Genomic DNA, 27,322 nt, shown 5'->3' on the forward strand with positions numbered 1-27,322 from the left:
AAGTTGACCTCTCCATCCATGATGAGCTCGCGTACAAAGTGATAAAGAATCTCAATGTGTTTTGTGCGAGCTTGGAACATAGGGTTCTTTGCAATCGCCATGCAACTCTGACTGTCACATGATAACTGCGTAGGCTTGTTTTGCACTGCACCCATGTCCCCTAAAATCCTCCTCAACCACACTGCCTCACAAGAAGCAAAGCATGCTGATTTGTACTCAGCCTCAGTAGAAGAAAGAGCAACTCTGGGTTGCTTCTCGCTGACCTATGACATAGCTCCAGATCCAAGTGAGAAGCAGTAACCTATCACTGATCTCCTGCTGTCCACGTCTCCTGCCCAATCTGAGTCACGAAATCTGGTCAAGATGTTGCCCTTGGTATAGGTGATGCCATAATCAAGTGTGCCTTTGATGTATTTCAGCACCCGCATCCCTGCCCTCCAATGGTTCTCCCAGGGCTTATTGGAAAACTTGCTTAGTACACCAGTCGCAAAACTGATGTCCGACCGCGTGTTGCACAAGTAAATCAAGCTACCCACAAGCCTTATGTACTTCACTTCATCCACCAGTGGTGATGAATCCTCGTTTGAGAGCTATAGGGGTACCAACTGTCTTGCACTCAGCCATGCCAAATGCCTTCGGTATCTCTCTAGCATACGTCAGCTATGAAATGAAGATCTGTTTCAGCTCTTGCCAAACTTATATCCCCAAATAGAAATGCATTAGTCCGAGGTCTGTCATTTCAAACTCTCTTCCTAGCAAATGCTTTGTCTGCGAGATCTTCTCTTCATGGTTTCCTATTATGACAAGGTCATCCACATAAAGGACCACGATCATACACTTGCCTCCTTCTCTGAAGATATACAAATTTGCATCACATGGGCTCCTCTCGAACCCGTTTTGTAGAAAGTAGACATCAATCCACTGGTACCATGCTCGTGGGCCCTGTTTCAGCCCGTAAAGTGCCTTCTTCAATTTACAAACTTTACCTTCTTCTGAACTGGGGATCAGAAAACCTAGTGGTTGTTCCATGTATACCTCCTCCTTGAGATCCCCATTCAGAAAGGCAGATTTTACATCCATCTGAAACACAAGCTAACCTCCCTGGGTAGCTAAAGCCAAAACACTGCGAATTGTGCTTAGTCGAGCTGTGGGAGCAAAAGTATCTTGATAATCAAAACCATGTACCTGTGCGAATCCTTTTGCCATGAGCCGAGAGCCTTGTACTTATCGAACGTGCCGTCGGACTTGTACTTGGTCTTGTACACCCACTTAGTGCCGATTACCTTGCATTTTGGTGGTCGATCCACAAGGTCTCTAGTGTACCGGCTGATTCTTGTCCATTCCACTTGTCAAATTTCTTGTGCTCCTTTGATGAGATAACAGAAGTAGTACTAGAGGAACCAGATAAATCTCCTTGTGTAGGAGTTGCAAGCACATCAAGAGGATGAGTCTCCTCTCTCATCACAAATTCCCAAAGACCTTTACCACTGCATAATTTGTACCATCCAATTTGTCATACTCTGAAAAGTAAAAGGAAATCTCCTCTGACATGATTGTGGAGAGACATACACAAACAAAAAATTGTGTACCCAACTAGGAGGAATAATTTAAGATGGAACTGGCAATATAACACTCCCAATAATTCGCAGATGGGACTAGAAATCTAGCACTAGAAATCCACTTCGATTTGCTTCTCCCTCTTCTTGTCAATTTCATTCAGGATGGGGGAGCCGTAGTCATTGCCATCAATAGACAATATCCGGGCCCAACCATGTGTGCTCATGCTAGGGACACGATTATTGTCAAGTTGCAGAATCTCATACCCCTCGAGGGTTTGGTTATCCATTGGCATGAAATACAGCATATTGGCACACCATGGTTTGATAGGACTGTGTCTGTTTCTCAATGTGCCATTGCTCCAGGGAAAACATTCGTCTACAAGTTCTTGGTCAACAAGGCTCATTGATCATGGAAGTGCAAGAGGAATGAAGGAGCCGTTCAGCTATTACTACGACGGAGAGCTGAGTGTGGTGGTGAATGAGTGGTGGCACAAGAACTGTTGAAAGCTATTTCATCACCCACCCGTCTCCATGCACGTCTCTGCCATCGATAAGAACACCCTGATCGACACTCTAGCCATTGCGAGCAGATGAGAAGCTGAGATCTACGACATGAACATGCCATCTAGTGGCATATATGAATGTAATGCGCTTTGTGATGCTAGTTAGGGAACCCCTACAATCAGTTCAAGGTGATGTTTGAAGCTATGGAACTCTGGCTTGCAGATCACGTCATTCTTGTTATGGAAATTATATTTTCTGATATATCTTGCTTTGGACATTATTATTTTAGTCAATTGTGACTATGGCAAACTACTCCATAGGAGCGCACCGGGGACGTGACGGGGGTCCTAGTGGATACTTTGTGTGGTTAGTTGGGGACGCCTGACTAGCTTGTGTTTTGCCATGCTAGATGGTCGGTATTGTGGGTGATTCCATGTTAATACTGATGTCGCTAGTGTTATTGGTGTTGTGCTTGATTATTGTGCTTTGAGCACGGTTATGTTGGGATCGGTTGATTGGGTGATTCGTTCAATTGATTGCTAATAACTAATGTAATTGGCGGCTTGAGTACAAGTGATGGAACTCATAGTGAGGATTGGAGTTAGTGCAAGGGTACCGATTGAGGTGTCTCATAGCGCATTATATATGGCCATGGGTCAATTTTTGTATTTGCTTTATTATTGCAACTTTGAGCAATATATTTTACAGTGGACATAATTCATTTTTGGGACCTAAGAAGGCTATGTAAAGCAAATCCATCATTTTTGGATGAGAGGGATAATTTTGGCTCCTTGGTGCTTTTATGAAATATCATAAATACTCTAGATGAGGAAGCGTGAGCCATTCATCTAGGGGGGAGATTGTACGCAGTCTGCTGTCAATCTCGTGGTGTGTTTATGCTCTTCTTCTCCAATTGATTAAGTAGTGAATTTGTGTGTTGAAAAGAATACCTTTTGGTTTTAGTGGTATCAGAGCGCTAGTATGCTCCAAAACTTGGGGAGAAGGAAGCTCCAAAAGAAAGTATGGTTTCTGAGAAGGGGGAAGCTCTGCATCAAAATTTGAACGAGGCTCAAGGTTCACTTGAAGAGTTTAATGCCCACAAGCTATATATACGGATTATTCAGTGGTACTTTGAACCATCAAAAGAATCTCCTTGAAAAGAAAAATCGTGAACAAAAACCCCCTTGACTCTGTCTCCACTGTTGCTCATTATTAGAGCTCTTTGGTTTGCCCCGCTATAGCCAACTATCTAGTCTCCTGCTTCTGCTCAGTACTAGCTCTCCAGTCTGCTGCCACATGCAGAGCCATAAACTCCTCGGGCGTAGAGTAGCAAAGACTCTCTTGGGCATCGAAGAACTCTACCCATCACCTCCAGCCCTCCATAATCTACACAGCAGCCACCTTTGGAAACGTTGTGACTCAAGAGTTTTTCATTTGCGTGCCCGTTTGTAGCCTGCAGACCTTCAGTTAAAGGTAGTTGGCTCATTAAGATAGACCGTTGCCCACGCATAGTCCCACACTCCTTCACCCACACGTAGTGCAACCGTTTGCATAGAGGCCACCTCTATTGCATCTTCCTACCTTCAGTCGCCGGCAGTAGCAGGTTCTGGCTCACGGGCCTCTGTCAACATGGTGTAGCCCTGCAGTCTCATCATAGCGGCCACCTCCTTTGTCTCTATCATCGTGCAACACAGACGCTTCACTGTTTCAAGCGAAAGTTCCTTTTGATTTTTTTCTATAAAGAAAAGGACCCCAAAGGTTCAAAGGCCCTCTAAGGATTTTTTTTTTTTTTTTTTTTAAAAGAAAAAAAAAAGAGAGAGCTCTAAAGTTCAAAAAAGAAGCTTTCTTCTTGGCGATCTGCAACGCAAAAGTGAGAGGCCACTCCACCAACTAGCAAAGGCATATTAAAAAGAAAGAAAGAGAGCGCAAAGCAAAATCAGAGAAAGCTCGAATGAAGAAGGCGATTGGAACCACGAATTACCGAGCAATTAATTGGAGATCAGTCGAGCACAAAGACGACTACGAGCGACATCATTGGTCACAAATCTCCCACTCTAGTCCTTTCTACCTTCAATAAAAGAGCGAGATAAGTGATTTCTTTTGCTTTATATTTCATAGACTTAGTATCTTTCACCATCCATTTCTTACCATACACTCGAATTACACTTTCTCATTTGTTTAATTCTCATATACTTAGTATCCTTATTTTCCTCCGTTCCACTTTATTTGTACTTATCGCATTATCATGGCACATCAGCCACAACCACCCACACTCCAAGAGCGGTTAGACACACTTCAGGCACAGTTGGCCAATGAGCGTGAGCACAGGGAGAGATTGGAAAAGAAAATCAATGGTAAGAAAAGGAAGAGACATTTATCTGACGATGAGTCATCCGACGATGATTCCAACGATGATACTATTATCAGGACAGTCAAAGCCACACTGAGAGCACAAGATTCGAGAAAGGAGAGTAAGATAAGTAGAAAAGCTTTCTCATTTCAAAATTTTGATGGAAAGAAAGAAGCATGCACTGTCTTGTCCTGGATTAGTTAGCTAGATGATTATTTTTCAGGGGAGAAATTCTCTGAAAAAGACAAGATTAAATGTGCTGCAAATCATTTAGTAGAGAGTGCTGCACTTTGGTGGAACATCACTAAGCATAGTAAAAGGCGACCAAAATCTTGGAAGTCAAGAAAGATTTTCTTCCCTCACACTTCAAAGCAAAAGCTAGAAAACACTGGGATACTTTCAAGCAGTTCAATAAGGAAACAATCTCCACATATACTGATAGATTTTGGCAAACATTGATCTAATTACAGTCCTTAGAGAAAGTTAATGAGTGAGATTTATGTAGGAAGTATGTGGCAGGTCTAAAGTCTAAGTTGAGAGCCGAGATTAACATGTTTCATCACTGAGCTCTACAATTTCTCTTGCAATGAATTATGAAAGAAAGAATGGGATCCCAAAAGAAGGGAAAGATTTGGAACGGCATGTACCTTTCCATAAGAAAAAAAGATTTGATAAAAAGCCTTTCTTTGAATCTAAAAATGGTTTTGTTTCACAGAAGACAGAACCTTCTTCGAAGCCGAATGGTGGAAATTTTCCAAAGAAAGAAATAAGGTGTTTCAAGTGCAACAAGGTGGGACACATAGCCATTGAGTGTCCCAAAAGAAAGAAGACCCTGATGGTGAAAGTGCACATGATTAACGATGAAGCAGCCAAGCAAGAGGGAGGTAAGTATAATTATCATGCTCTTCTAAAGATGAAAGGTTTCATTAATGGCAAAGAGGTTGTTATTCTGCATGACAATGGTAGTACACATGATTTAATTTCGGAAAGAACCTTACCAAAGCTAAACCTAGAGTCTTTTCCATCTAACTATAAGGTCAAAGTTGCTTTTATCAAAACAAAGTACAATTGCACTAGAGAAGTCAAGAACCTTGAAATCTCAATCAAACCCTACAAGGATACACGAGACTTTCTAGTGGCACCCCTACAGGGAGTGGACATCATCTTAGGAATGCCATGGAGGCATCAATATAATCCTAAGATAAACTATGATTCACATCAGATGTGGATTGAGAAGGACAGACAAGAAATATGTCTGAAAAGCTCAATGAAACATGAGATCAATCCTTTACTCAACCACACACAAGCCAAAAGAGCAATTAGAAAACGTGAGAAGACATATCTGATTTTGGTGAATATGGTAATAGCTACTCAGCCAAACACTAAGCCTACACACCAAAGGTTTCTTTCTTAATTTTTTGATTGTTTCTTAGAGGATTAACCGCTTGGACTACCATGTTCTTGACGTGAAGATCATAAGATAGAAATCTTACCGGGCAATACTCCACCTTGCAAAGCTCCTTATAGAGTCAATCAGCTAAAACAAAAGAAAATTCAAAAGCAAATGGAGGAACTGATAAAGAGAGGATTGATAAGACCCAGCAGTTCTCCTTATGGAGCACCTGTCTTATTAGTCAAAAAGAAAAATGGAACCTATCGAATGTGCATAGACTATCGTGCACTAAACAAAATCATAGTGAAGAACAAATATCCAATCCCTAGGATTGATGATCTTTTGGACAAATTGAAAGGGGCTAAGGTCTTCAGATTCGGCTCTCATCAAGTTTGTATGGTAAAAGAGGATATATACAAGATTGCCTTTAGAACTCAAATGGGACATTATGAGTTCCTTGTTATGCCTTTTGGGCTAACTAATGTTCCAGCTACTTTTAGTAGAATGATGAACTGAATCTTTCTTAAACATCAAGATTGTGTGGTAGTATTTTTCGATGATATTCTGTTGTTTAGCAAAGATGTTGAGGAGCATAAGGAACATCTAAAGCTAGTCTTTTCACTCTTGAAAGAAAATCAATTGTACATAAATCCTAAAAAAGAGCAGTTTCTTTCAAGATCAGATAGAGTATTTGGGTCACATTGTATCCACAGACGGGATTCGAGTAGATCCAAAGAAGATTGAGTGCATAGTCACATGGCCTAAACCCTGAGATATACATGAATTAAGATCATTCTTGGGATTGTGTAGCTTTTACAAAAAGTTTGTCAAGAATTTTGCATACATTGCACATCCATTGACAGACCTTCTTAGAAAAGCTAAACATTCCTTATGGTCCGAGCGTCAAGATAAATCTTTTACAATTTTGAAAGAAGCTCTCACACAAGCTCCCGTGTTGCAACTACCTGATTTCTCTAGACCATTCTTTGTAGTTGTAACCGATGCTAGTGGATATGGAATTGGAGATGTGCTTATGCAAGATGGACATCCAATAGCATATGAGAGTCGAAAATTAAAACCAGTGGAATGCAATTATAGCACATATGATAAAGAATCAACCGCTGTTATGCATGTGCTACGAATGTGGAAATATTATTTGATGGGAGCTGAGTTTCTTATCAAAACCGAAAGTATCAAGCATTTGTTGACTCAGCCACTAATATCCGATAGGCACATCAAGTGGGCATCATTTATACAGAGTTTTCAGCCCATGATTCAATATCAACCTAGAAAAGAGAATGTAGTAGCTGATGCTCTTAGTAGAAAGCCAAGTATTAATCACATCACTCCTATGGAGACCCAGCCTTTTGAAGGAATGAAGAATTATTATCAAGGGGATCTAGACTTTTTCGAAATATGGAACAAATTAGAGGATAATAATTGGAATCATATGTTGGACTATTCATGCAATGATGGATACCTCTTTTATCAAAAGAAATTATGCATCACTCGACCCTTTAGACAAATTGTAATGGAGGAAATGCACCAACCACCATATATGGGACATAGGGGAGTGACTGCCACTTTACAAGTGATAGAAAGAGAATTTCATTGGCCTACTATAAGAAAAGATGTGGCTAAGTTTGTGGCCGAATGCATCACTTGTCAGAAGATCAAGAGTTACAAAGGAAAGACCCCAAGATTGCTAATGCCTTTGCCTATTCCCACAACCTTGGGAACAAATATCTATGGATTTCATAACAGGTTTTTCTACTACAGCGAATCAAAATGATATGATTTGGGCGATAGTAGACTGCTTTAGTAAGCAAGCTTATTTCTGTTAGATATCAATGCTCCACTCTCGTGTAACTACGCGGGAACCAGCTAACTCTACTTGTAAGCCCCCCATATGAGGAGAAGGCATTTGAGTAGCTCGGTTATCCCGATAGGTCCTGGTTTGGACACTAGATGGGGGCCTTGTGTGGCCTAATGGTTGGACGGAGTTGGCACACTGCCGACGAGGCTACATGCAAGTGCGGGAAGGCATCCCATGAATGACCGCACTGAGGGTAGACAGAGCATTTCCTAGGGTAGCCCACTCTCGGGTTGCGGGGCCCGTTTGGAGCCCCAGATGATCCTGGATGGGGCCGAATGGAGACTGTAGGATAGTTGCTCTATTTTGTGCATCAGTTCTATCGTGTGGTCGATGGCCTATTTCGGGACCGACCCCCAATCGACCGTTTTGGGTGGACTAGGTCGGTCACCCAGTTGGGTCTAACCGACTACGACTAGTGGCTATATAAGAGCAAGCCCGTGAAGCCCATTTCATCATTTGGCTACATCAACCCTGATTCCTTAGCATCTAGCCTCCGTCCTGTACTGTTTGCAGCATGCCATCGAAGCTTCTTTCACAGGAGCGCACGGTTGGGAGGCAGCGCCATCTATTGTATCAGTTCTACAGTAATTAAAATTTTTGATTCTCCATACTATCTGCTTTTTCTCTTGCGTACGAGATCCTGTTATCTATTGAGCACAGACGTTGTATTGTTTTCTTACATGGTATTAGAGCCTGGACTCTAGCAAGAAGATTTGGTAGTGTGTTTTTGTTTGCAAGCAGATTGTGAGAGATGGCCCAGCCCACAAGACTGCGAATCCCACTATTCGGCGAAAGCGGAAAGTTAGACGACACTAACTATCCACTCTGAAAGTTCAAGATGAAGACCATCCTAAGCGCATACGAGCTTTGGGATACCGCTACTGGTGTGGATCTGAAAACGGTTCCGAGATCGAATTCGGCCAATGCAGCACAATAGATAGTACCAACTGCGAATGAGATTCTCGCGTGGACAAGAAGAAATGCAGATGCACTGTCTTCTATTGTCTGCAGTGTAAGTGACTCTGTCATGGCGTTAATTCAACATGTCACCATAGCGGAGGAGGATGGATGGTCTTGAAAAATCAGTACGAGACCACGAATCAGACGCGGATTTAGAATCTGGAGACTCAACTCGCCAACAAGAAACTGTTTGAGTCTGAAACGGCAGAGAAGTTCATCACCAGGGTGAAGAATCTGTGCGATCAGATGACTGCGATTGGCATCACCATCACTAGCGAGAATCTAGCACGGAGGTGCATACGGATTCTCCCACCAAAGTACGACGGTCTTGTTACGGCGCTGAATACGCGGAATAGAAATCCGCCCCTCAACTTTGAGGATTTTAGCGCAATGCTTTTGGAGAAGGAGATGCATCAAAAGACGAGGATTGGAGAAGATTCGGCTTTCTATGCTGGATCAAAGAAAGGTAAGGGTAACGACTCTGGTAACCCATCTTCTTCTGATGATAAAAAGATAAAGAAGAAGATCAAGTGCTTCTATTGCAACAAGGCAAAGCACAAGCAGAATGAGTGCCAGAAGAAGATTGCACATGAGAAGAATGGAGTAAAGAAAGAGTCCAGCAACAGTGCGCAGGCAATACCAGTAGAGTTGTTCGTAGCAATTGAGGAGATTTGCACGGAGGTAGTTCATGTACCTGCGGATGAACCGTGGATTATTGACAGTGGTGCATACGCCACATGACCAGTCGGAAGGATTCGTATACCTCTCTATAGCCGGTAGGGAATGGCATCCTGGTAGCAGTCGGCAATGATGCAAAATGTCCAACAAAAGAAAAAGGTACGATTGCTCTCAAGTCAAATGGAGTTGTAAAACAGTTGTCCGATGTTCTTTATGTGCCAGATATCAAGAGGAACTTGTTGTCTGTTTCTGCGATCACGGATCGGGACCTCAAAGTTCAATTCGATAAGAATGGTGCACAGATTGTGGATCTTCAAGGGAAGGTAGTTGGTAAAGGTACATGGCGCAACAACATCTACAAACTCTCAGCTTTCAGTGCTCGAGCCGATGTGAAGAACACTAAGCTGTGGCATGAGAGGTTTGGTCATCTAAACCTTAGTTCTTTAAAGGAGATGCATAAAAGTGGAATGATTGCAAACCTACCAGAAATTACAGATCTACCCGATGTATGTGAAGCTTGCATGATGGGCAAGCAGCATCAGCATCCCTTTCCTAAAGAGGCCAGTAGGGCAAAGGCTCCTCTAGAGCTCGTTCACACAAACCTCTGCAGAAAGATGGAGACGGAAGCTTTGGGTGGTTCCTACTACTTCATGACGCTAATCGACGACTATAGTAGAAGGATATGGATATACTTCCTGAAGACTAAAGACGAGGCTTTTAGTAAGTTCAAAGAATGGTATGTAATGGTCGAGAAAGAATCGGGGAGGAAGGTGAAGAAGTTGAGATCGAACAGAGGTGGAGAGTTCACATCAAATGAATTCGAAAGTTACTGCAAAAGTCACGGGATCAAGAGGCAGAAACCCCTGCAACATACATCATAGCAAAATGGAGTAGCAGAACGCAAGATGCGCGTCATTTGCGAAATGGGCAGGAGTATGATGAAAGGGAAAGACTTGCCAAAGGCTTTTTGGGATGAAGCATGTAACACAGAAGTTTACATTATGAATCGTAGCTACACGAAGGCTATGAACGAGATGACTCCACTGTAGGCCTTTTCTGGTAAGAAACCTTCAGCTGCACATTTCAGAGTTTTTGGATGTGACTGTTTTGTGCATGTCCCTGATGCTAACAGGACGAAATGAAAACTGAAGAGCCGGAAATGTATTTTCTTGGGCTACAGTGAAGAGCAAAAGGTTACCGTCTCTATAACCCTGTTACCAAGAAGGTAATAGTAAGTCGCGATGTGGTCTTCTCAGAACAGCCGCATCAATTGCAGGAGGATGCTTCCTTCCCAGACAACCAGGACTAGGATATCCATCCAATACAACCACCAACAACAAACTGATCTCCCCCAATGGTGCTTGGGAGGATTCAAGATAAAGAAGATGAAGAAGAGCCTGCAGAACCACAACGGCAACGGCCATTCCCGAAGTGGGTAAAGCAGCTTTTGGATGGCAGAGAACCTCCACCCATTGAGGAGGAACAGGCAAATGTTGCTATAGCATTTGATGATGTTTAACTATCACCTGAGCAAGCACACACTGTCATACATGACAAGGATTATGTGTTTTTGTTCAAGAAAGAGCTCCTATGCAGGGGGAAATGACTCTAACAGAAAAAAACCCACCTGAGATACCAAAGGATGCTCATGATGCACATCCAACAAGTGGTCAAGTCATGGTTGTAGTACAGGATGCTGATGACACACATGCAACTCGTGGTCAAGCCATGGTTGTAGTGCAGATGCCTGATGTATTGATAGTGGAGCTACCAAACACATGACTCCCCGCAAGGAGTGGTTTGAAGACTTTCTCCATCTGTGGAAAGATTTGTGACATGTGCCGATGATACAAAGCAAGAGGTATCTCGGATTGGTGATATTCTATGCGGTTGCCCAATGGCAAAGCACAATTCATTCGCAATGTGCGACATGTGCTAGGACTTAATACGAATCTTATTTATGTGCCTACACTTGCTGTTCAACAATGCATGCTAGTTGAGTTTCACGATTTGCAATACAAGATCAAGGATCCAACCAAAGATGTGGCCATGGTTTCCATAGGCATAGATACTGATGGTGCGCATACACTTGATGTTGAACCCATTTCAGCTCAAGCTATGGCAACTACTGTTACAGTTCCAACATCTCTTTGTCATGCATGGTTTGGGCACATAAATATTCGCAACTTGCAATACCTATCTAAACATAACATGGTGCAGGGTATGCCCAAGCTTACATGCACAAAATCTAAATTTGGTGAGGATCGTGTTATGGGCGAAACGCATAGACAACCCTTCCCTTTGGATGGAGCAGTGAGAGCTACAGAGAAACTTGCACATATACATTCCGATGTCAATAGGGCCAGACATGCAAGGAAGAGATATTTTGTGACATTCATTGATGACTTCTCACGTGTATTCTTGATGCAAAAGAAGTTTGCAGTGTTTTATTTCTTTCAAGAATATAAGCAATCGATGGAAAACAAATTGGATGCCAAGATTGCTTTCAAATAATGGAGGCCCGAGTATGTGTCACATGCCTTTAATGACTATTTGAGACAGTAGGGCATAAAGCATCAGTTTATGACTCCATACAATCCTCAACAAAATCTTGTGGCAAAGAGGAAAAATAGGTCTCTCTTGGAGTGCATGCTTTCTCAAAGGAATTTGTCTAAATCTTTTTAGGGAGAAGCTGTGGCTACAACTGCATATATTCAGAATAGATGTCCCACCAAGGCTTTGGTAGACATCACACCCTTTCAAGCACTATATGGCAAGCCTCCCATGGTTGGACTCTTCTGTATCTTTGGTTCAGTGGCATATGCTTTAGTGAAGGACAAAAACAGGTTTGAGTTGGAGAACAAAGGGACTAAATGCAAGCAAAGGCTACAGGTTCTAGAATTCCGCCACACGAAGTATCATTGTCAGTAGAAATGTTTTCAATGAAGCTGAGGGCTTCACTGACATGAAAGATATTTCAAATTTGGATCCAACTACTTTAGTTGTCATTGACTTTAGTGAGGCTATAGATGATGTGTTGCAACTCCAAACAGAAAACTCAAGACAACAACAGATGTGCACGCAACCGGATGAAAATGTGGTTGGACAGCAAATCATCACTTATCAAAGGAGACCAAAGTCTCAACACTTATCAAAGGAGACCAAAGTCTCAACCTGCTCCAGTAGCAAAAAAACCAATAATTTTAGTTCCCAGATGGGCAAAACCCACTCTCCAAGATGTTGGCGATCAACCCACTCTTGGCAGGACCAGGGGTGCCGCAACACAAAGTCAACTATGCATTGATGACCATAGTCATGGAAGCTCCAAAGGAGCCTGCTAATTTTTAGGAAGCACATACTAATTCTCTATGGTTGGATGCAATGAAATAAGAAATAACTTCTATCTAGAAGAATGCAACATGGAAACTAGTAGATCTACTAGTGGGTAGATCCATCATTAGCACAAAGTGGGTATACAAGGTGAAGTGGTAACATAAAAGGCATGCTTGGTTGTACAAGGATATTCACAAGCAGAAGGCATCGACTACGAGGAGACATTGGCTCCTGTGGCCAAGATGACTACTAATAGGTGTCTTGTGGCCAAGATGACTACTATCAAGTGTGTTGTGGCCATGGCTGCCTCATATGGTTGGCCAATATATTAGTCAAGATAGCCTTCTTGAATGGAGACCTCAAAGAGGAGGTATACCCCCAAGCTTTAGTGTTGCAAGACAAGAACACAAAGTGTGCAAGTTGCGAAAAGCATTATATGGTTTAAAACAAGCACCATGTGCTTGGTATCATCGCATACATGTTGTGCCTACTATCACATTAGTTTTGCAATACTCCAGGTTAGTCCAACTTGTATGTTTTGCAAAAACATGACTACAAAGTCATCCTCATTTTATATGTGGATGATATTATACTCACAGGTAATAGTGCAGAGAAGATTGCAACCATCAAGACCATGCTATTTTAAGAGTTTGACTAATCTAGGACTGCTACATTATTGTTTGGGACTTGAGTTTTTGCAAAAGGCACATGGCATTGCAATTACTTAGCCTAACTTAGCAAGTATGATACTACTAAGAAGCTTATTAGGTAGCTGGTTCTATTTGTGCTCTACTGGACAAGATCTTTCTTATGCCACAGGCTTGCTATCACAATTTATGCAATCTCCTACTGTCACCCATTGGAATGCAGCCAAGACGGTCCTTCGATACATATGTGGGACTATTCACCGTGGTTTGCATTATGCTACAGGTAATGATGTACATCTCCATGGTTTTATTGATCAAGAATGCACACGAGATTGTGATGACAGAAGATCTACATCGGGATAAAGTTTCTTCATGGGTAACACTTCTATTTCATGGCAAAGTAAGAAACAACCTAGGAACTCACTCTCATCCAGTGAAGTGGAGAACAAGGCAACAGTTGCAGCCACTACAAAATGCATGTGGTTGAGGAAACTCATGTATGACATTCATCATTCGCAAAAGGATGTTCCCACATCTACATGATGTGGTAGTCAGTCATGCATCACCATTGCTCACAACCCAATGTTTCATGCTCGCATGAAGCATATTGAAAACTACTATCATTTTGTTTTGATGATACAATTTCAAGAGAAGCTAGGGATGAGGGACATTTCCACAATATCAAGAGGGTAGTCAAATGACATTATGACCATGTATACACTACCCCTAGGTTGCTATATCCTTTCATGGATCCATGTGTGCAACCATGGTACTTTAGGACCCTAGGTACTTCTGAGACATTTCCGAAGTATCACATTCATACGATTGAGGGAGGGTAGGTAGGATATTTTATGTCAATGGTATGGACATGTAGGCTAGTCTCGACTTTTTCTTGTTATGTGACATTGTGGGTCATATATATTACCCAGAGGTCACTAGATGTATGGCTACTCATAGTGTTCATTCATTATCCACACCGTACGCGCTCTTGGTTCTCTCACGCATTGTGTTCCTACATCACAAAGACTACCCCAAGATAGATGTACGACTGTACAATCTCAACCGGATCCCCTTGGTAATTGAAACTGTCAGTGAAGTACTACCCGTGCCATGTTAAAGATCATAACCTTGATCTTACCAAGGTTTATTGTTAGGTCTCTCTCTTTGTAAAACACCTCTAGGACCTCTCCTATTGTTGAAGAGGAAATTAGGACTATCATCTGCATACAACAATATTTGCATCATTAGACCACCAAGCAAAGATCCCCTCTTCCATGCGATCAATGAAAGTCATGATCTCATCAATGTAGAGCCCAAAGAGTATCTATGAAAGGAGACATCCTTGCTTCACTCCGATCGTGCTCTCAATCCAATCTAACAAGGCTCCAAGTCCCGCACTCTCCCCCTGACAGACTCATATAGACTCATCACCCCCTAGATCATGTCCCTTGGGATTTGCATCTCTTGGAGTCTCCTAATCATCAGGTTGTATTAAAGGCATTCTAAAAGTCTACAAACTATGTGTAGGCTTTTTGGGATCTCGATCTCACCTCCTTGATGATGGCTCGTAGGGTGAATATTTGATCAAGAGTGGAATGTTGCCTCCGAAAACCATCATGATGTATATCTAGCATACACTGAGATTTTCAATTGATGTAATTTCGGCTGCCTTGTTGTGAGGTTGCTAATTTTGTAATATAATCAATCAAAACTTTTCACTAAAAAAGTGTGTGTGTGTGTGTGTGTGTGAGAGAGAGTGAGAGAGAGAGAGAGAGAGAGAGAGAGATGAGATGATATGATATGATTGTATTAAAGTCCGTGTGAGACCCTTCAGGATCTATGGGACTGGTGTGTGTAATTTAAATGGTGTTAAGTGGAAAAACAATTTCCAAGAAAACTGAACAGATTTTCATTCAGTCCATTTATTGTATTCTAAATCCAGGCCACCTAAATTTTTATAAAAGCTGAATCCATGCCTCTTCCCCCCCAAATGAGGCCAGCTTTCCGGAAGGGTGCCTTCCTCACCCTCTTCTCTGTTGGATCCCAGCAGCACATCCAGCTGTGGCGTGTATCCTTCATCCTCTAATAATCTTCTTAATCTTGTTATCTTAGCAAATATCACATTGCCTGACTTGTCAGTTTCATCACTCACAACAAATTCATGCACTTTGCTGCTAACCTCAATCAAAGCTCTCCCAGGCTTCTTCCATGCATTTATAAATCTTTTCAGCTCTTGTATTTTGTAGGCATCTTTGCACATCTGAGCATCAACGTAAATATTGGACATGAACACATATGCAGCAGCCACATCAGGATCCAAGCGGACAATTTGGTTGAAACAATGCCTACCTATCTCAGGATTGCTAAATTTCCTACATGCAGTAAGTAGAGACATCCACCCTGCAATATCGGGTGGAATTGGTATAGTTTCAAGAAGCTCTGCAGCCTCATTCAAGTGACCTGTCCTGCCAAGAAGGTCAATTATACAATTAAAGTGCTCTATGCTGGGTGTGATGCCATGATCTTCTTTCATAGCTTTGAAGTACCGCCGACCTTCCTCTACTTGTCCTGCATGACTGCAGGCTGCAAGCATAATGGTGTAGATCCTATCATCTGGCTTGAGACCTTGGCCTTGCATATCTTGCAGACATTGCCCAGCAAGCCCCCAGTTTCCATGCTGAGCATATCCAGCAATCATTGCACACCATGACACCTCATTACGAGTAAGTAATGAGTTGAACACTTTGCGTGACTCCTCTAAGCTGCCACATGTGGCGTACATATCAACAAGGGTGGTTCCTACAACCACATCAAACTCCAATCCTTCTCTGAGTATTTGGTCATGCATCAGCCTGCCCTTTGCTGTGGCTCCCAGGCTGCCACATGCTTTCAAGATGCATGAGAATGTCATTTTGTCTGGCTTCATTCCCTCTTGTTGCATTTTTGCAAAAAGTTCCAGTGCAGGAAGGCCATGCCCATTTTGAGCATATCCTGCAATCATTGCATTCCATGAGACACTGTCCAGATTCAACAATTCATCAAAGACTCTGCGTGCCTCTTCCAGGCTCCCACATCTAGCATATACTACAACAAGGGTGTTGCCAATGACCACATCTGTTTCAAGGTTATTCTGAATGACCTGATCATGAATGAGCCGACCCTGGTCTATGGATCCTATGCTTTCACATGCTTTCAAAATGCATGAAAAAATCACATTGCTTGGTTTTATGCTCTCTTCTTGCATTTCATTAAAAAGTTCCAGAGCTGGAAGGCCAAGGCCATGCTGAACATATCCAGCAATCATGGAGCCCCATGACACCACATCTCGGTTTTGCAAGGTGTCAAACACTTTCCGAGCCTCCTCGAGGCCCCCACATTTGGCATACATGTCAATGAGGGTGCTCCCTATGATCACATCTGATTCAGATGCACTTCTGATGATCTGGTCATGTACCAGTCTGCCTTGCCCTATGTCTTCTATGCCACCACACCCTTTCAAGGTACAAGCAAAGGTGACAATGCCAGGCTTTTTCCCCTCCTCTTGCATTTTGTGAAAGAGGTCAAAAGCAGAAAAGCCATCACCATGTTGGGCATAAGCTCCAATCATTGCACTCCATGTCACCACATCTCGATTCAGTAGGTTGTCAAAGACTGTGCGTGCCTCACTCAAGCTGCCACTTTTGGCATACATGTCAATCAGAGTACTCCCAATGACAGCATCTAGTACCATGCCAGTGCTGATGATCTGGCCATGTATCAATCTACCCTGCTCTATGGCTCCTATGCTCCCACATGCTTTCAAAATACACAAAAAAGTGACCTTATCAGGTATTATCCCACCCAACTGCATGCTTTCAAATAGTTTGAGAGCAGCAACGCCCTCTCTATGTTCAGCATACCCTGCAATCATAGCGCCCCATGATACTATAGTTCGATTGGAAAGTTCGTCAAAGACTTTTTTGGCCTCCTCAAGGCTCCCACACTTCACATACATATCAATGATTGTAGTCCCAATAATTGCATCTGATTGAAGTCCAGTTCTGATAATTTGGTCATAAATTAACCTGCCCTGCCTTATGGCTCCTATGCTACTACACGCTTTCAAGGTGCTTAAAAATGTAACCTTGTCTGGTCTCATGCCTTGCTGTTGCAACTTATTAAATATCTCGATAGCAAGAGGACCACATCCACGATGTGCATATGCTGCAATCATGACACCGAACGATACCACATCTCTATCTGGCAACTCGTCAAATAGTTTGTGAGCTTCCTCCAAGTTCCCACATTTAGCATACACATCAATGAGGGTGTTTACCAGCACCACATCTGCATCCAGTCCACTTTTGACGATCTGTTCATGCATCACCCTGCCTTGCTTTATGCCTTTTTCATTGGCACATGCTTTGAGAATGCCTAAGAAAATACATCTGTTTGGAATTATTCCCTCTGATTGCATGGCATGAAACAATTCAAAGGCCCTATCAGTTTCTCCGAAAGTGGCATGTGCCGAAATGATGGCTTGCCAAGAGTAAGCAGTTGGTCTTGAGATGTTACAAAACACTAGATTTGCTTCTAGTAAACTCCCACAGGAGGCAAATAGCCGAATAAGGTGATCATTTAACATGTTCACGGGCGTAAGTCCACTGCTGATCATTAGGGAATGCACGTGCCGGCCAGTTGCCAGATCTTTCGTTTCAAGGTCCCCCTTTAAAAGCCGGTTAATGATGTCTCTTGACACATGCATCCCCCGGCTTTTAAAGGGGGACCTTAAAATGAAAGATCTGGCAACTGGGCGGCACGTACATTCCCTAATGACGTCTCTTGACACATGCATCCCCTGCAGGAACACCACAATACATTTCAGAATACTGTACAAATATATTTTCACCCATGGGCCCGAATGAAGATAACTCATACCCACATTTAGAACATACATGTAAGAGTCTAATAAGAGAGCCTCCCCTGTCAAAACCCCCCTCATTTTTTCCCGACAGCAGCACTCCTGTTAAATGCTATCTTGCTACAGCCCAACCACGCAGCAGAATCACGCAACATGCAACGTCTCACCCTAAGATAGACACAAGTATACCCAAAGAAGTCACACACAAATCTAGAGGATAACACACAATGCAGACAGAAAACTGAAGTCTTTATAAAGCTCTATAGTAGTGGACTAAACCAAATATAAAATCAACCTTCTAGGTACCTCACACCTGCAGCCACAAGATCAGTACAAAGACGTGTGCCTGATGCTGCTACTCAGCTCTTGTCTTCCTCTATCTCCCCCGTGCCTTTCATTGGGGCTTCAGTGGCTTGCTAGCTTGGGAGTACAAGGACTCAAGACCTTTATTTTTATGGAGGGTGGGCTGGTATTTCTCCCTCCTCTGGTTCTAGTCAACTGGGTTTTGTAAAGCAGACCGATTGGCCTCGTTACTGGACCCCACTGCTCTGGTGGGCCTATCCCCATACGGACCCCCTCCTGGGCCCCCCAACCTGTCTTGGCCAACCCGAATCTCTTGGCTGACCAGGCCCTGGCCCAACCTGGGTCTGTTTCTGACAGATGTAAATGCTCTTCTTGCTGGCTCATAAAAGCCCCTCCAGCCCTGCACACTAGCCCCTCTGCTGGGGCACCCCAGTCCTCATGGATGTGGCTATGAAGGAAGCTGGTCATATGGCAGCCAAATCCCACATGGATGCGCTGCCCTTATACAGTCCTCCATGTACTCCTTCATGCAGCCCCTAATGCTGCTTATGTGGCAGCGAGCATGTTGCCCACATAACAGCCTCTTGCTTGTCAGATCTGCTGATGTGGCACCTTGTACACGTGTCCACATCCAGATAGACAGCCTAATCATGTGTAAGTATGGTCCGAATTGGGAGTACGAAAGTAACCTCTCAATCATGATTCATTACCACATGGACAGCCAATGCTGCTCGACTGGTGTCAGTATCAAGGCCTCCAGATGCTTCCCTATCTGCTGCTCTCTCAAATAGAAGGCTTCATTGGCCTTAAAAGAGTCCAAAAGGTAGCTCAATTCTTCATCTTGGAGCTGATCTACTGAGGCTATTCTCTTCCATACTAGGAGGAGGCTCCTCACTATTAGCTCTCCAATCCCGAATCCAGTCACTTGCCTTCCTACCCCCTTATGGTCTGCATATGAGGCTCCATAATAGGCCCTTCAAACAGACTCGGGTAAGGCTGATAAGAGGTGGCCGACCCCCCTTTGGATCTGATCTGACTTTCGGTCTGCCATGGCCAACCAGACCTGGCCGATCAGGTTTGCTGGGGTGTATAAAATCCCCCACCCATCCCTTAGTCCATTGCTGGTCTTTGCCCCAGCCCTTGTGCCCATCCTTTGGGCCATCTCATGCCCTACCTCTATGCCCTTTCCCATTCAGGAAGCCTTAACAGCCAAGTGTTCCCTTCCACCTCCACCTTCCCCTTTTTTCTCTTTGCTAGCACGAGCAGGTCTTGTTTCGATTTTGTGAATTGTAATCTTGGTGGTGACTTTTTTGATCTGGATAGAGGGGCTTTGATGGCAGCTCCCTCAACCTCCCCCAACCGTTCAGATTTACCTCTCCCCAGAAGACAAGCAATAGGTGCAGACATGCAAACCGTCCCTTCAAGGCAGAGCAATGGTGGGCTGCATCCACTCAGAGCTAACTTCGTGATTGTATCCAGGCCAGTTTGGCACTGAGGGTGACCACATCTAAGACATCACCATCTATGGGAGAGGAGTCTTCCTTTTCTAGCTGAGTTCCCCTTTCACCACGCCCTTGTGGAGAAGAGCCCCATCTTCCTTGGCCTGCATATGGTTTTCTCCATACCTTGGTACCACAGTTTTACAGTAGATGACAGGGAGATAACGCAAGTGCCGAGGTTTCTAGTGATACTATGCTTCTCAAGATTTCGATGGCACATCGTCCCATTTTGTCTTCAATTGGAGCTTGCTTTGAAACCGTGCTGGAGTCCATGCCTGTAGTAGACTGGATCCTTGCACATCATTGTAACTTACGGCTCAAGGTCATCATGGAGTTTCTAGATTCCTTGCCAAAGGCAATTCTTCTAGAGACCTTGGATGGGGGCAAGGTCGAGGTCTCACGCCTCCTAGGGCAATGCTTCAGGTGCAGATGCAAGAGTTGTGCCCTCGCAATGTAGGTCATGCCTCCACCCAAGACAGCATTGAGAAAGTTGAGAGGTTAGACCTCCCCACATAGACAGACAACAACACAAGTCATAGACCACTTGGGTTGAACCATCCAAGGAGGTTTGGACTTTCGCGGACTACAAGAAGCCTAGCAAGCATAGTTACCAGGGAACGGGAACGATCTAGAAATTCAAGTGTTGGAACGGGAACGTTTCGAGAAGGGGGAACCGGAACCGGAACCGGAACACCACGTCATACACGACATGTCATCATATAACATTAAACTATGTTAGAAAATGAAAGAAACTAACATTTTACAGCTTTAAACTTTCGATATAAGCTCTAAAATACCCATTTAAAACTTTCAAACAACTTTTTTTTAAAATTAAAAAAATTGGAGAACATTTTCGAGGCCGTTCCAATTTCGGCTTGCTTTCTAGAACGGCATTTCCACATTCCAAGAAGACGGAATGCCGTTCCCTGTTAACTATGCTAGCAAGAGAACTACAAAGAACCAAAGATGCAATGCAAGTCGATGATAGCAAACGAGCCCAAGGCCTCCACCACTCCTCCCACCCAAGAGTAGTAGACAAAGCAAGCCCCTCAAGAAGACCTCCAACACCTGACGGAGAGATCTTTGATCTCCCTTAGACTTTAACCCCCCAGTACCTCATGATTTCTAGCCACCTGAGGAGACACCGTGCATAAAAGGTGCCCCCCGGCTCTCCCATTACCATCATCCACCCCATCCCTTCTCCCTCATTACAAACCTCCTTCCCCTTCTAGCCCCACCCTCAATTGCCTTTCTCTTCTTCTCTCCTCGCCATCTGAAACAAACGTAAATGGATATAACATGCAACGGTAATTTGATCATGTAATCACAATAGGCCTTCTTTAAACCTATAGCGAGGAATTAGCGTTATGCACCATAGAGAGAGTAAGGAGATGAGGGTAGAGAGAGAATAGAGTCGATAATCAATTGGGTCCCTATACCCACTGAGGGTACCCTCCCCCAATCAATGGAGAATTTGGTTTTTAGTTGGAGAACTGAAAGATATAAATAACACTCTTCGAGAGAGCACGGAATCATGCATCTGAAGAGTATACTATGCACACCTATTGCAGGCCCAAAGACCTGAGAGGCAACGCCAACCAATACCGAGACCTTGATGCTGTCCACATTGATGATGTAGGGCACTTCTACAAGGCAAGGAAGAGGCTTGTGCTGTCCATGGGAATGCAGGGTTACTACGTGAGTGCGAGAGTGAAAGCTAGGAGTAATATATTCCAAAAGAGAGCTGAGAGCTGACTCAATTATAGAGCTGAAAAGTGAGCTATGCAAAACTGTAAAATATAACTGTAAAGAGCTGCTGAAACAGTACCCAAACCTTCCTCTGTTTGCTGGTCCAAATCCCCGACCGTTGTGCTGCGTAGACACCTTCCAAGAGGGCTGAACTGAGGCCAAAAGCTAAGGCTGATCAGAGGCCAAACTCTAGAAGTGTTAGGGCTGCACAGGAGGGGCTGAGGGGAGCTGTTTGGAGTGCTGAAGGCTGGAGGACTGAATGAGGAATGAGGGCATGCTGGAGGGCTGAGCCAACCTACCCAAACTGGCCGACTTTTCAGTCAGCTGTTTGGGGCTGGTTGGTTGGGCCTTTGGCCACATAAAAGCAGCCCTTGGCCCCATAAAAGGTGGCCTAGGGAGGGGTGCAGGGCAGCCTATAAAGGCAGCCCTTCGCCAGCCCATTTCCTTCACTTGTTCCAGCCCTAAGGGGGCCCAATAGGGCTCCTATCCTAGGCTGGACCTAGACCTATCTATAATCCTAAGATGAAAACACTACCCTACTATTCTCCAGTGGGACCAGTGAACAAGGACTAATATTTTGACTTGACCTAAAGATGGACCTACGTAGCTTGTGCCTGACTGTCCCTAGACAAGGGCTCACAAAGAGATCACAGCCATTGATCTTTTGGATGACAAGGAATGGTCCAAAGCACGTGAAAGACAACTTAGGGCATCGCTTGCCCACCTGCTTCAATCTTTCCTTGATAATTCGTAAATACACCCATTGACCCTCTTTATATTGGACATCTCGTTTGGATTTGTTAATTTGGCGCGTGTACGATGCTTGAGCTTTGGCGATGCGGGTTTTCACTGACTCCGTAATCTCTGACATAGATTCCGTGGTTTTGTTGGCTTCAAGAGATGGAGACACCATCCTAGTAAGGAGTGATGTAAACCGTCTTCCAAACGCCGCTTCATAAGGTGTGTGACCACCCAGTCAAGGAGAAGCATACAGCCAAGGATACAGACAGAGGAAGACATAAGGATCAGCTCAAAGGAAGGAAAGAAGCCACAGCCCCATTGGTTTCACAAGTGTGGATAATTATGTTGCAAGATTATGATGGGGATGAGGAAAATGAGGATGAACTTCAGGATGTGATAAGAAAAGATCACTCTAGAAAGACATCAAGGAGGCCCTAAAGATTGGAGTAACCAGAGATGTCAAGTTCATCTCGGGACACTTACAAATGGCATTGACCCCCTGAGCCTAGACAGAAGATCAAGTTGGGAGAGAAGCATGTGCAGATGTCAAAGTATGATGGAGACCATAAACCCGAGGTTTTGTTTGGATGATTCAAGAGCCTAGACACATACTTTGCATGAGAGAGACCATGGAGCAGGCCAAACTGAATTTTGCTACTTTGCTTCTCAGTGGATCAGCCATTTTACAAGATATGATGTCCAAGCTTGGCTGGAATTTAAAAGACAAATACAAAAACATTTCCTACCACTTCAGTTTGAGTCAGAGATACTGATTGATTGGGACAGCGTTAGACACAGACAGGAGAGTCTATTTGGGAGTACACAGAGCAATTCTAGATGACACTCATGAATATGCAAACTTTCGAAAAGAAGTCAAAGCAGGAACAAGCCGGTAAGTATCTTAGTGGCTTTGTATAGAACTTTTCAAACTGAAATAAAATGTTTCAGCCTTAAAACTTCAAAGGAGATCAGGAGAAAAGAGGAGACGGTGGAACGTTTGCCTCCAAGAAAGCCACAGTTTAGAAAGAAAAGAGAGAGATTTCAAGTGAATAAACCAAAATTTTCCACTAGTAGCATCGTACAGAAGCCCGCCCAACCTTCATCCAAGTACGCTACGCCGCTGCGGATGTAGGTATTGCCAAGACCTTATTGCGAAAGTTCGGGGCTCCAAACACTGTAGCCCCGGTAAAAGCTGCCACAAAACACTTATCCTTGCGCTCATCCACCACAATTTGCTGATATCGGCATTCAGCACAACGGAATGCTCGATCACCCCTGCAATCCAATCCGAGAGAAACAGTCTAGAACTCCAGCTAAAGAATGCCTGAAATCATTATTGAATACTTGCAATATTGGGAGAGCAACGTGGAAAACAAGTCAAAGCGCCGATACCTCTTCCTTCAGAGTGCTCACCTCCCTCCATAGCCAAAGCCTGCCGATGAAGCGCTTGTTTGGAAACCTGACAAATGTAGAGCTTGAAATGGTTGTAACTTGGAAGGGGCTTATGTCATGGAGGGGTATAAACGTTCGAAATAGGGTTTTTATTAGCACTGCCCCGCTAGGGGCAGGCTATAGCAACGAGAGAGTTGCCCTTTGAGGGCCCATCTAAAGCGGACTTGTTAAGGTGGATTTTTGCATTGGAAAAGGAGACTTTCCACACAAAAAAAGGTAAGCTCTCCGCTCCCTCTCTGCCTCTCTCGCCTCTCTGTTGGCTTCATATGCAAGCATGCAAACACCAAACAAGTAAGTCGTGTGTCGACCAGCTGTATTAGCATCCAAACACAGAAAAGCGGATTGCTTCCCTCTTTTCCATCAACACCGGAACATGGTAGCTTCTGGTCCGAATCTGTTTGGCTCTATCGGCCCAGTGTAAGGTATTTTGAGTCTCTCCAAAAGATAAATTACTCAGGCTGACGTTTAGGAAAATACAAGTTTGACAGGTACCCGTGTAAGTCCCACACCCAAAACGGCCTCATACTTATGTCAGCAGCAGTGCCAAAACTCGAAAGTCAGATGCTGCAGCGTGCTGATAAATACCTTTAAGAGCTGGAAGGTCTTTCTCTACGCTCTAGTTGGATGTGCAGCTGTGGAGGCCTGCATTGAGTGCTCTTTCGCTCATCCGTTCTCTTCTGCGCTCAGTGGATTCTTCTTCGTATCACTTTATAGTAGCTATATACGCCTTTCAACAACACGCTCAGTGATAAAATGTTGCACGGACATTTATAGATCGAGATCGAGAGAGAGAGAGAGAGAGGACTTTTTGGAAAGTGCTTTCTGCTAATGCATGAAGGCTTTCTCACTGTAGTATTGACATATTTTGTGTTCTTATGTGAAAATTTTCACCTCCAGGTTCTGTCTTTTGTATTATTTTGTTGACTGTCGAGAAAGTAATGTGCCTTTTGCCCTCTAACAGAGCATGGATACAGCTGCTGAGGACTAACAAGGATCTGTTGATGTTTGCACCCTCTAGTGACCTGATAGTGCGCTGATCCGTTGCTAAAGCTCTCTCTGAACCAGCCAAGTCAATCAGCGATAACTTTCCAACGCGAGATGCCAAAAGGGAGTCTTCTCGCAGTTGCACTATGTACTCTACACTAACCTGTGCCAGCCATGTTCAAGCAGAGTCTTTACCCCCAAATTCGAATTCAAAATTGACATCATGAGAACTCGATGTCAAGTATACCTGCAAGATCGCAGGGGAACGGGGAGAAGTCTCGTTCACTCTTGTTGGTTCTGTGGTTCTATTTTGATTGCCCTGCTGAAGCAATGCCATTACCTGTGTGCATCCATACCCTATGAGATCTTCTCTCTCTCTCTTTCTCTCTCTCAGAGGTCCCATAGGCCGGTTTTGGTCTTCAGAGGACGATAATATATTCTTCTTCTTCTTCTTCTTCTCCACATATGTAATGGTAGCAGTGTTGTGCTACAAGAGCACCAACCTCATCGGCGGAACAGGCTGAACAGGCTTGATATTGTGTGAGCGCTGCCGCAATAATGCCCTGCATAGCCTAGAAGTTGTGCGCCAGTATGGTTCTATGCAAACGTTTCCTTGTGTATAGCAAGGTGATGGGTCCAGCCGAAAAGAGAAGAACGGAGGAGGAGTTCTAGCGATTTGAAACCTGCAAAGACTCTTTTTGTGTGAAGAAGCTCTTCCCACGGGACTTTGTTCTTGTGAGTCACGACCGCGCGTCGTTCCGCGAGTTTGATCTTGTGCTTCAGGAGAGAAGCTAGGATTTGCTTGGATGCAATGCAATGAAATGCAGGCTAGACTCTCGGAAAGCGAACGGGCTCCTGTGCTGTAGAGCAGAAGGGGAGAACACTTAATGTTCATCCACAGGTCCCCTTGGTTTTGAAGAACCAGGAAATATGCTCTCTTTGGAAGGTGAACTTTCTTTTATATTTATTTATATTTTCTAATAGGAAGGTTCCACGTGGCACTTAGAGGAGAGAGGTTCTAGGCAAAGTAGGACTCGACTTGGCGATGGAGAGAGAGAGACGAGAGAGAGGAAGCCCATCATAGACGGGTCGATTTACTCGTTTGAAGAACTAGGAAATATGCTCTCTTTTGGCTATAGGGATTCAGGAAAGATAATGTTTTTATAGCACATGGACCGCTTCTCTCATAAGAAACGTCGTCTATCAAATCAAAGTCATTTGTCCTTTATTAGCACTGCTGCCCGCTAGGGGCAGGGCTCTAGCTACTAGAAAGTTGCTCATTTGAGGCCCTTTGAAAGAGGAACAACTCAGCACTTGGGGGCACTGCCCTAGGCAAGTGTGCCTCTTGTTTCCTTCCTATTTTCAACGGGCAACCATTTTTCCCTCCTATTTCCTATGTTCCATAACATAAGGAAACCATATGAAATCCTTAAATGACCCAAAGTTGTCCTACAGAAAATTGAAAGAGAGATGCAAGCATTAAATGTTAGGCTATGCGATGCATGTCTCTAGCTCACGAACAAAAAACTCTAATGAACAGAAAATCGATGCATCTATGAGCTGTGTCTGGCTCAAAGTGGCAAAATGCTGAATAGAAATTGCAAGAGATATGCAAGCATTAATGTGAGGCTATTGGTTGCATCTACGAGTTGTGCCATTCTCAATGTAGCAGAATAAAGAGGAGCAAATAATTTCAGACATGCAGAGTTGAAATGGCAGGTTATGCAATCATGAAATAGATGTAATAGACAACAATGTCTTTTGATTTGTGAATGCCAACATTATTTTTGGTGGAATAAAGAATTTGCAAACTCAACACATCTAGAGATGGACAGGGAAGATTTGAAGATTGTCAACATATCATGCACTCAACCCGTTCCCTCTCAACTTTTCCTCAAGCTCTTGGACAAGCTGAGGAACGTTAGTCTTGTCCTTGAAGACACTGTACATTGCAGTCGAAGAGATTTCACTGTACATTTGGCTTGTGGTGGTGGTGAAGAGATTACATGTTTCTTGGGGATGGAATGATGGGCAAGAAGCTGCTGCAACAGTAAGCACATAAGGGATGTTGATGCTCCAGCAGGTTGATTACTTTGCTTGGGAGGGACGGCTGTCTACAGTGTTGCCTTCTACGGCTATAGTGGACTTTCTTTGTAGGACCTTGGCTAGCTATGCCTACAGTGGATTATGTCTTTTGTAGGCTCTTGGCTCCATGGCTATGGCTATTGTGGCCTATGTCTTTGCAGGCTCATGGCTACAGTGAATACATGTCTTTTGCAGGGTCTTGGCTCCATAGCTATCGCTATGGAATCACGTGTGCCTTCGCTTCAATGTTTTGCACCCCCACCTTGGCTATGGCTATGGCTATGGATATGGCTGTGGCTATGGCCGTGG

At 43.8% G+C, this 27,322-nt stretch overlaps 2 protein-coding genes across 2 annotated transcripts; both read right to left on the reverse strand.

The window, feature by feature from the left end:
* Nucleotides 1-15,209: 15,209 nt before the first annotated feature.
* Nucleotides 15,210-18,044, reverse strand: LOC147904449 (pentatricopeptide repeat-containing protein At5g27110-like). Its single transcript, XM_087391454.1, has one exon. The coding sequence runs from the start codon at nucleotides 18,042-18,044 to the stop codon at nucleotides 15,210-15,212; it is 2,835 nt and encodes a 944-aa protein (XP_087247580.1).
* A 64-nt stretch (nucleotides 18,045-18,108) lies between these two features.
* LOC147904450 (kinesin-like protein KIN-8A) lies at nucleotides 18,109-25,848 on the reverse strand. Its single transcript, XM_087391465.1, has 4 exons — nucleotides 25,432-25,848; nucleotides 25,176-25,268; nucleotides 24,836-25,091; nucleotides 18,109-18,137 (listed from the first exon to the last, which is right to left on the reverse strand). The coding sequence occupies exons 1-4, from the start codon at nucleotides 25,495-25,497 to the stop codon at nucleotides 18,109-18,111; spliced, it is 444 nt and encodes a 147-aa protein (XP_087247591.1). The 5' UTR covers nucleotides 25,498-25,848.
* Nucleotides 25,849-27,322: the final 1,474 nt, after the last annotated feature.

Source organism: Dipteris shenzhenensis, chromosome 2, assembly GCF_047967505.1.
Source record: "Dipteris shenzhenensis isolate YYH24624 ecotype China chromosome 2, Dip_SZ_1.0, whole genome shotgun sequence".
NCBI lineage: Eukaryota > Viridiplantae > Streptophyta > Polypodiopsida > Gleicheniales > Dipteridaceae > Dipteris > Dipteris shenzhenensis.

What these genes read in the sequence shown, in the direction of transcription:
- LOC147904450 (XM_087391465.1), bottom strand. Translation starts at nt 25,497, where the DNA reads ATGCAGGGCATTATTGCGGCAGCGCTCACACAATATCAAGCCTGTTCA. An exon ending in GTTCCCCTGCGATCTTGCAG is followed by an intron (nt 25,092 to 25,175) that starts GTATACTTGACA and finishes TGGCTGGCACAG; the next exon opens with GTTAGTGTAGAGTACATAGT. An exon ending in ACAAAAGACAGAACCTGGAG is followed by an intron (nt 18,138 to 24,835) that starts GTGAAAATTTTC and finishes GTGTTCCTGCAG; the next exon opens with GGGATGCATGTGTCAAGAGA.
- LOC147904449 (XM_087391454.1), bottom strand. Translation starts at nt 18,044, where the DNA reads ATGCATGTGTCAAGAGACATCATTAACCGGCTTTTAAAGGGGGACCTT.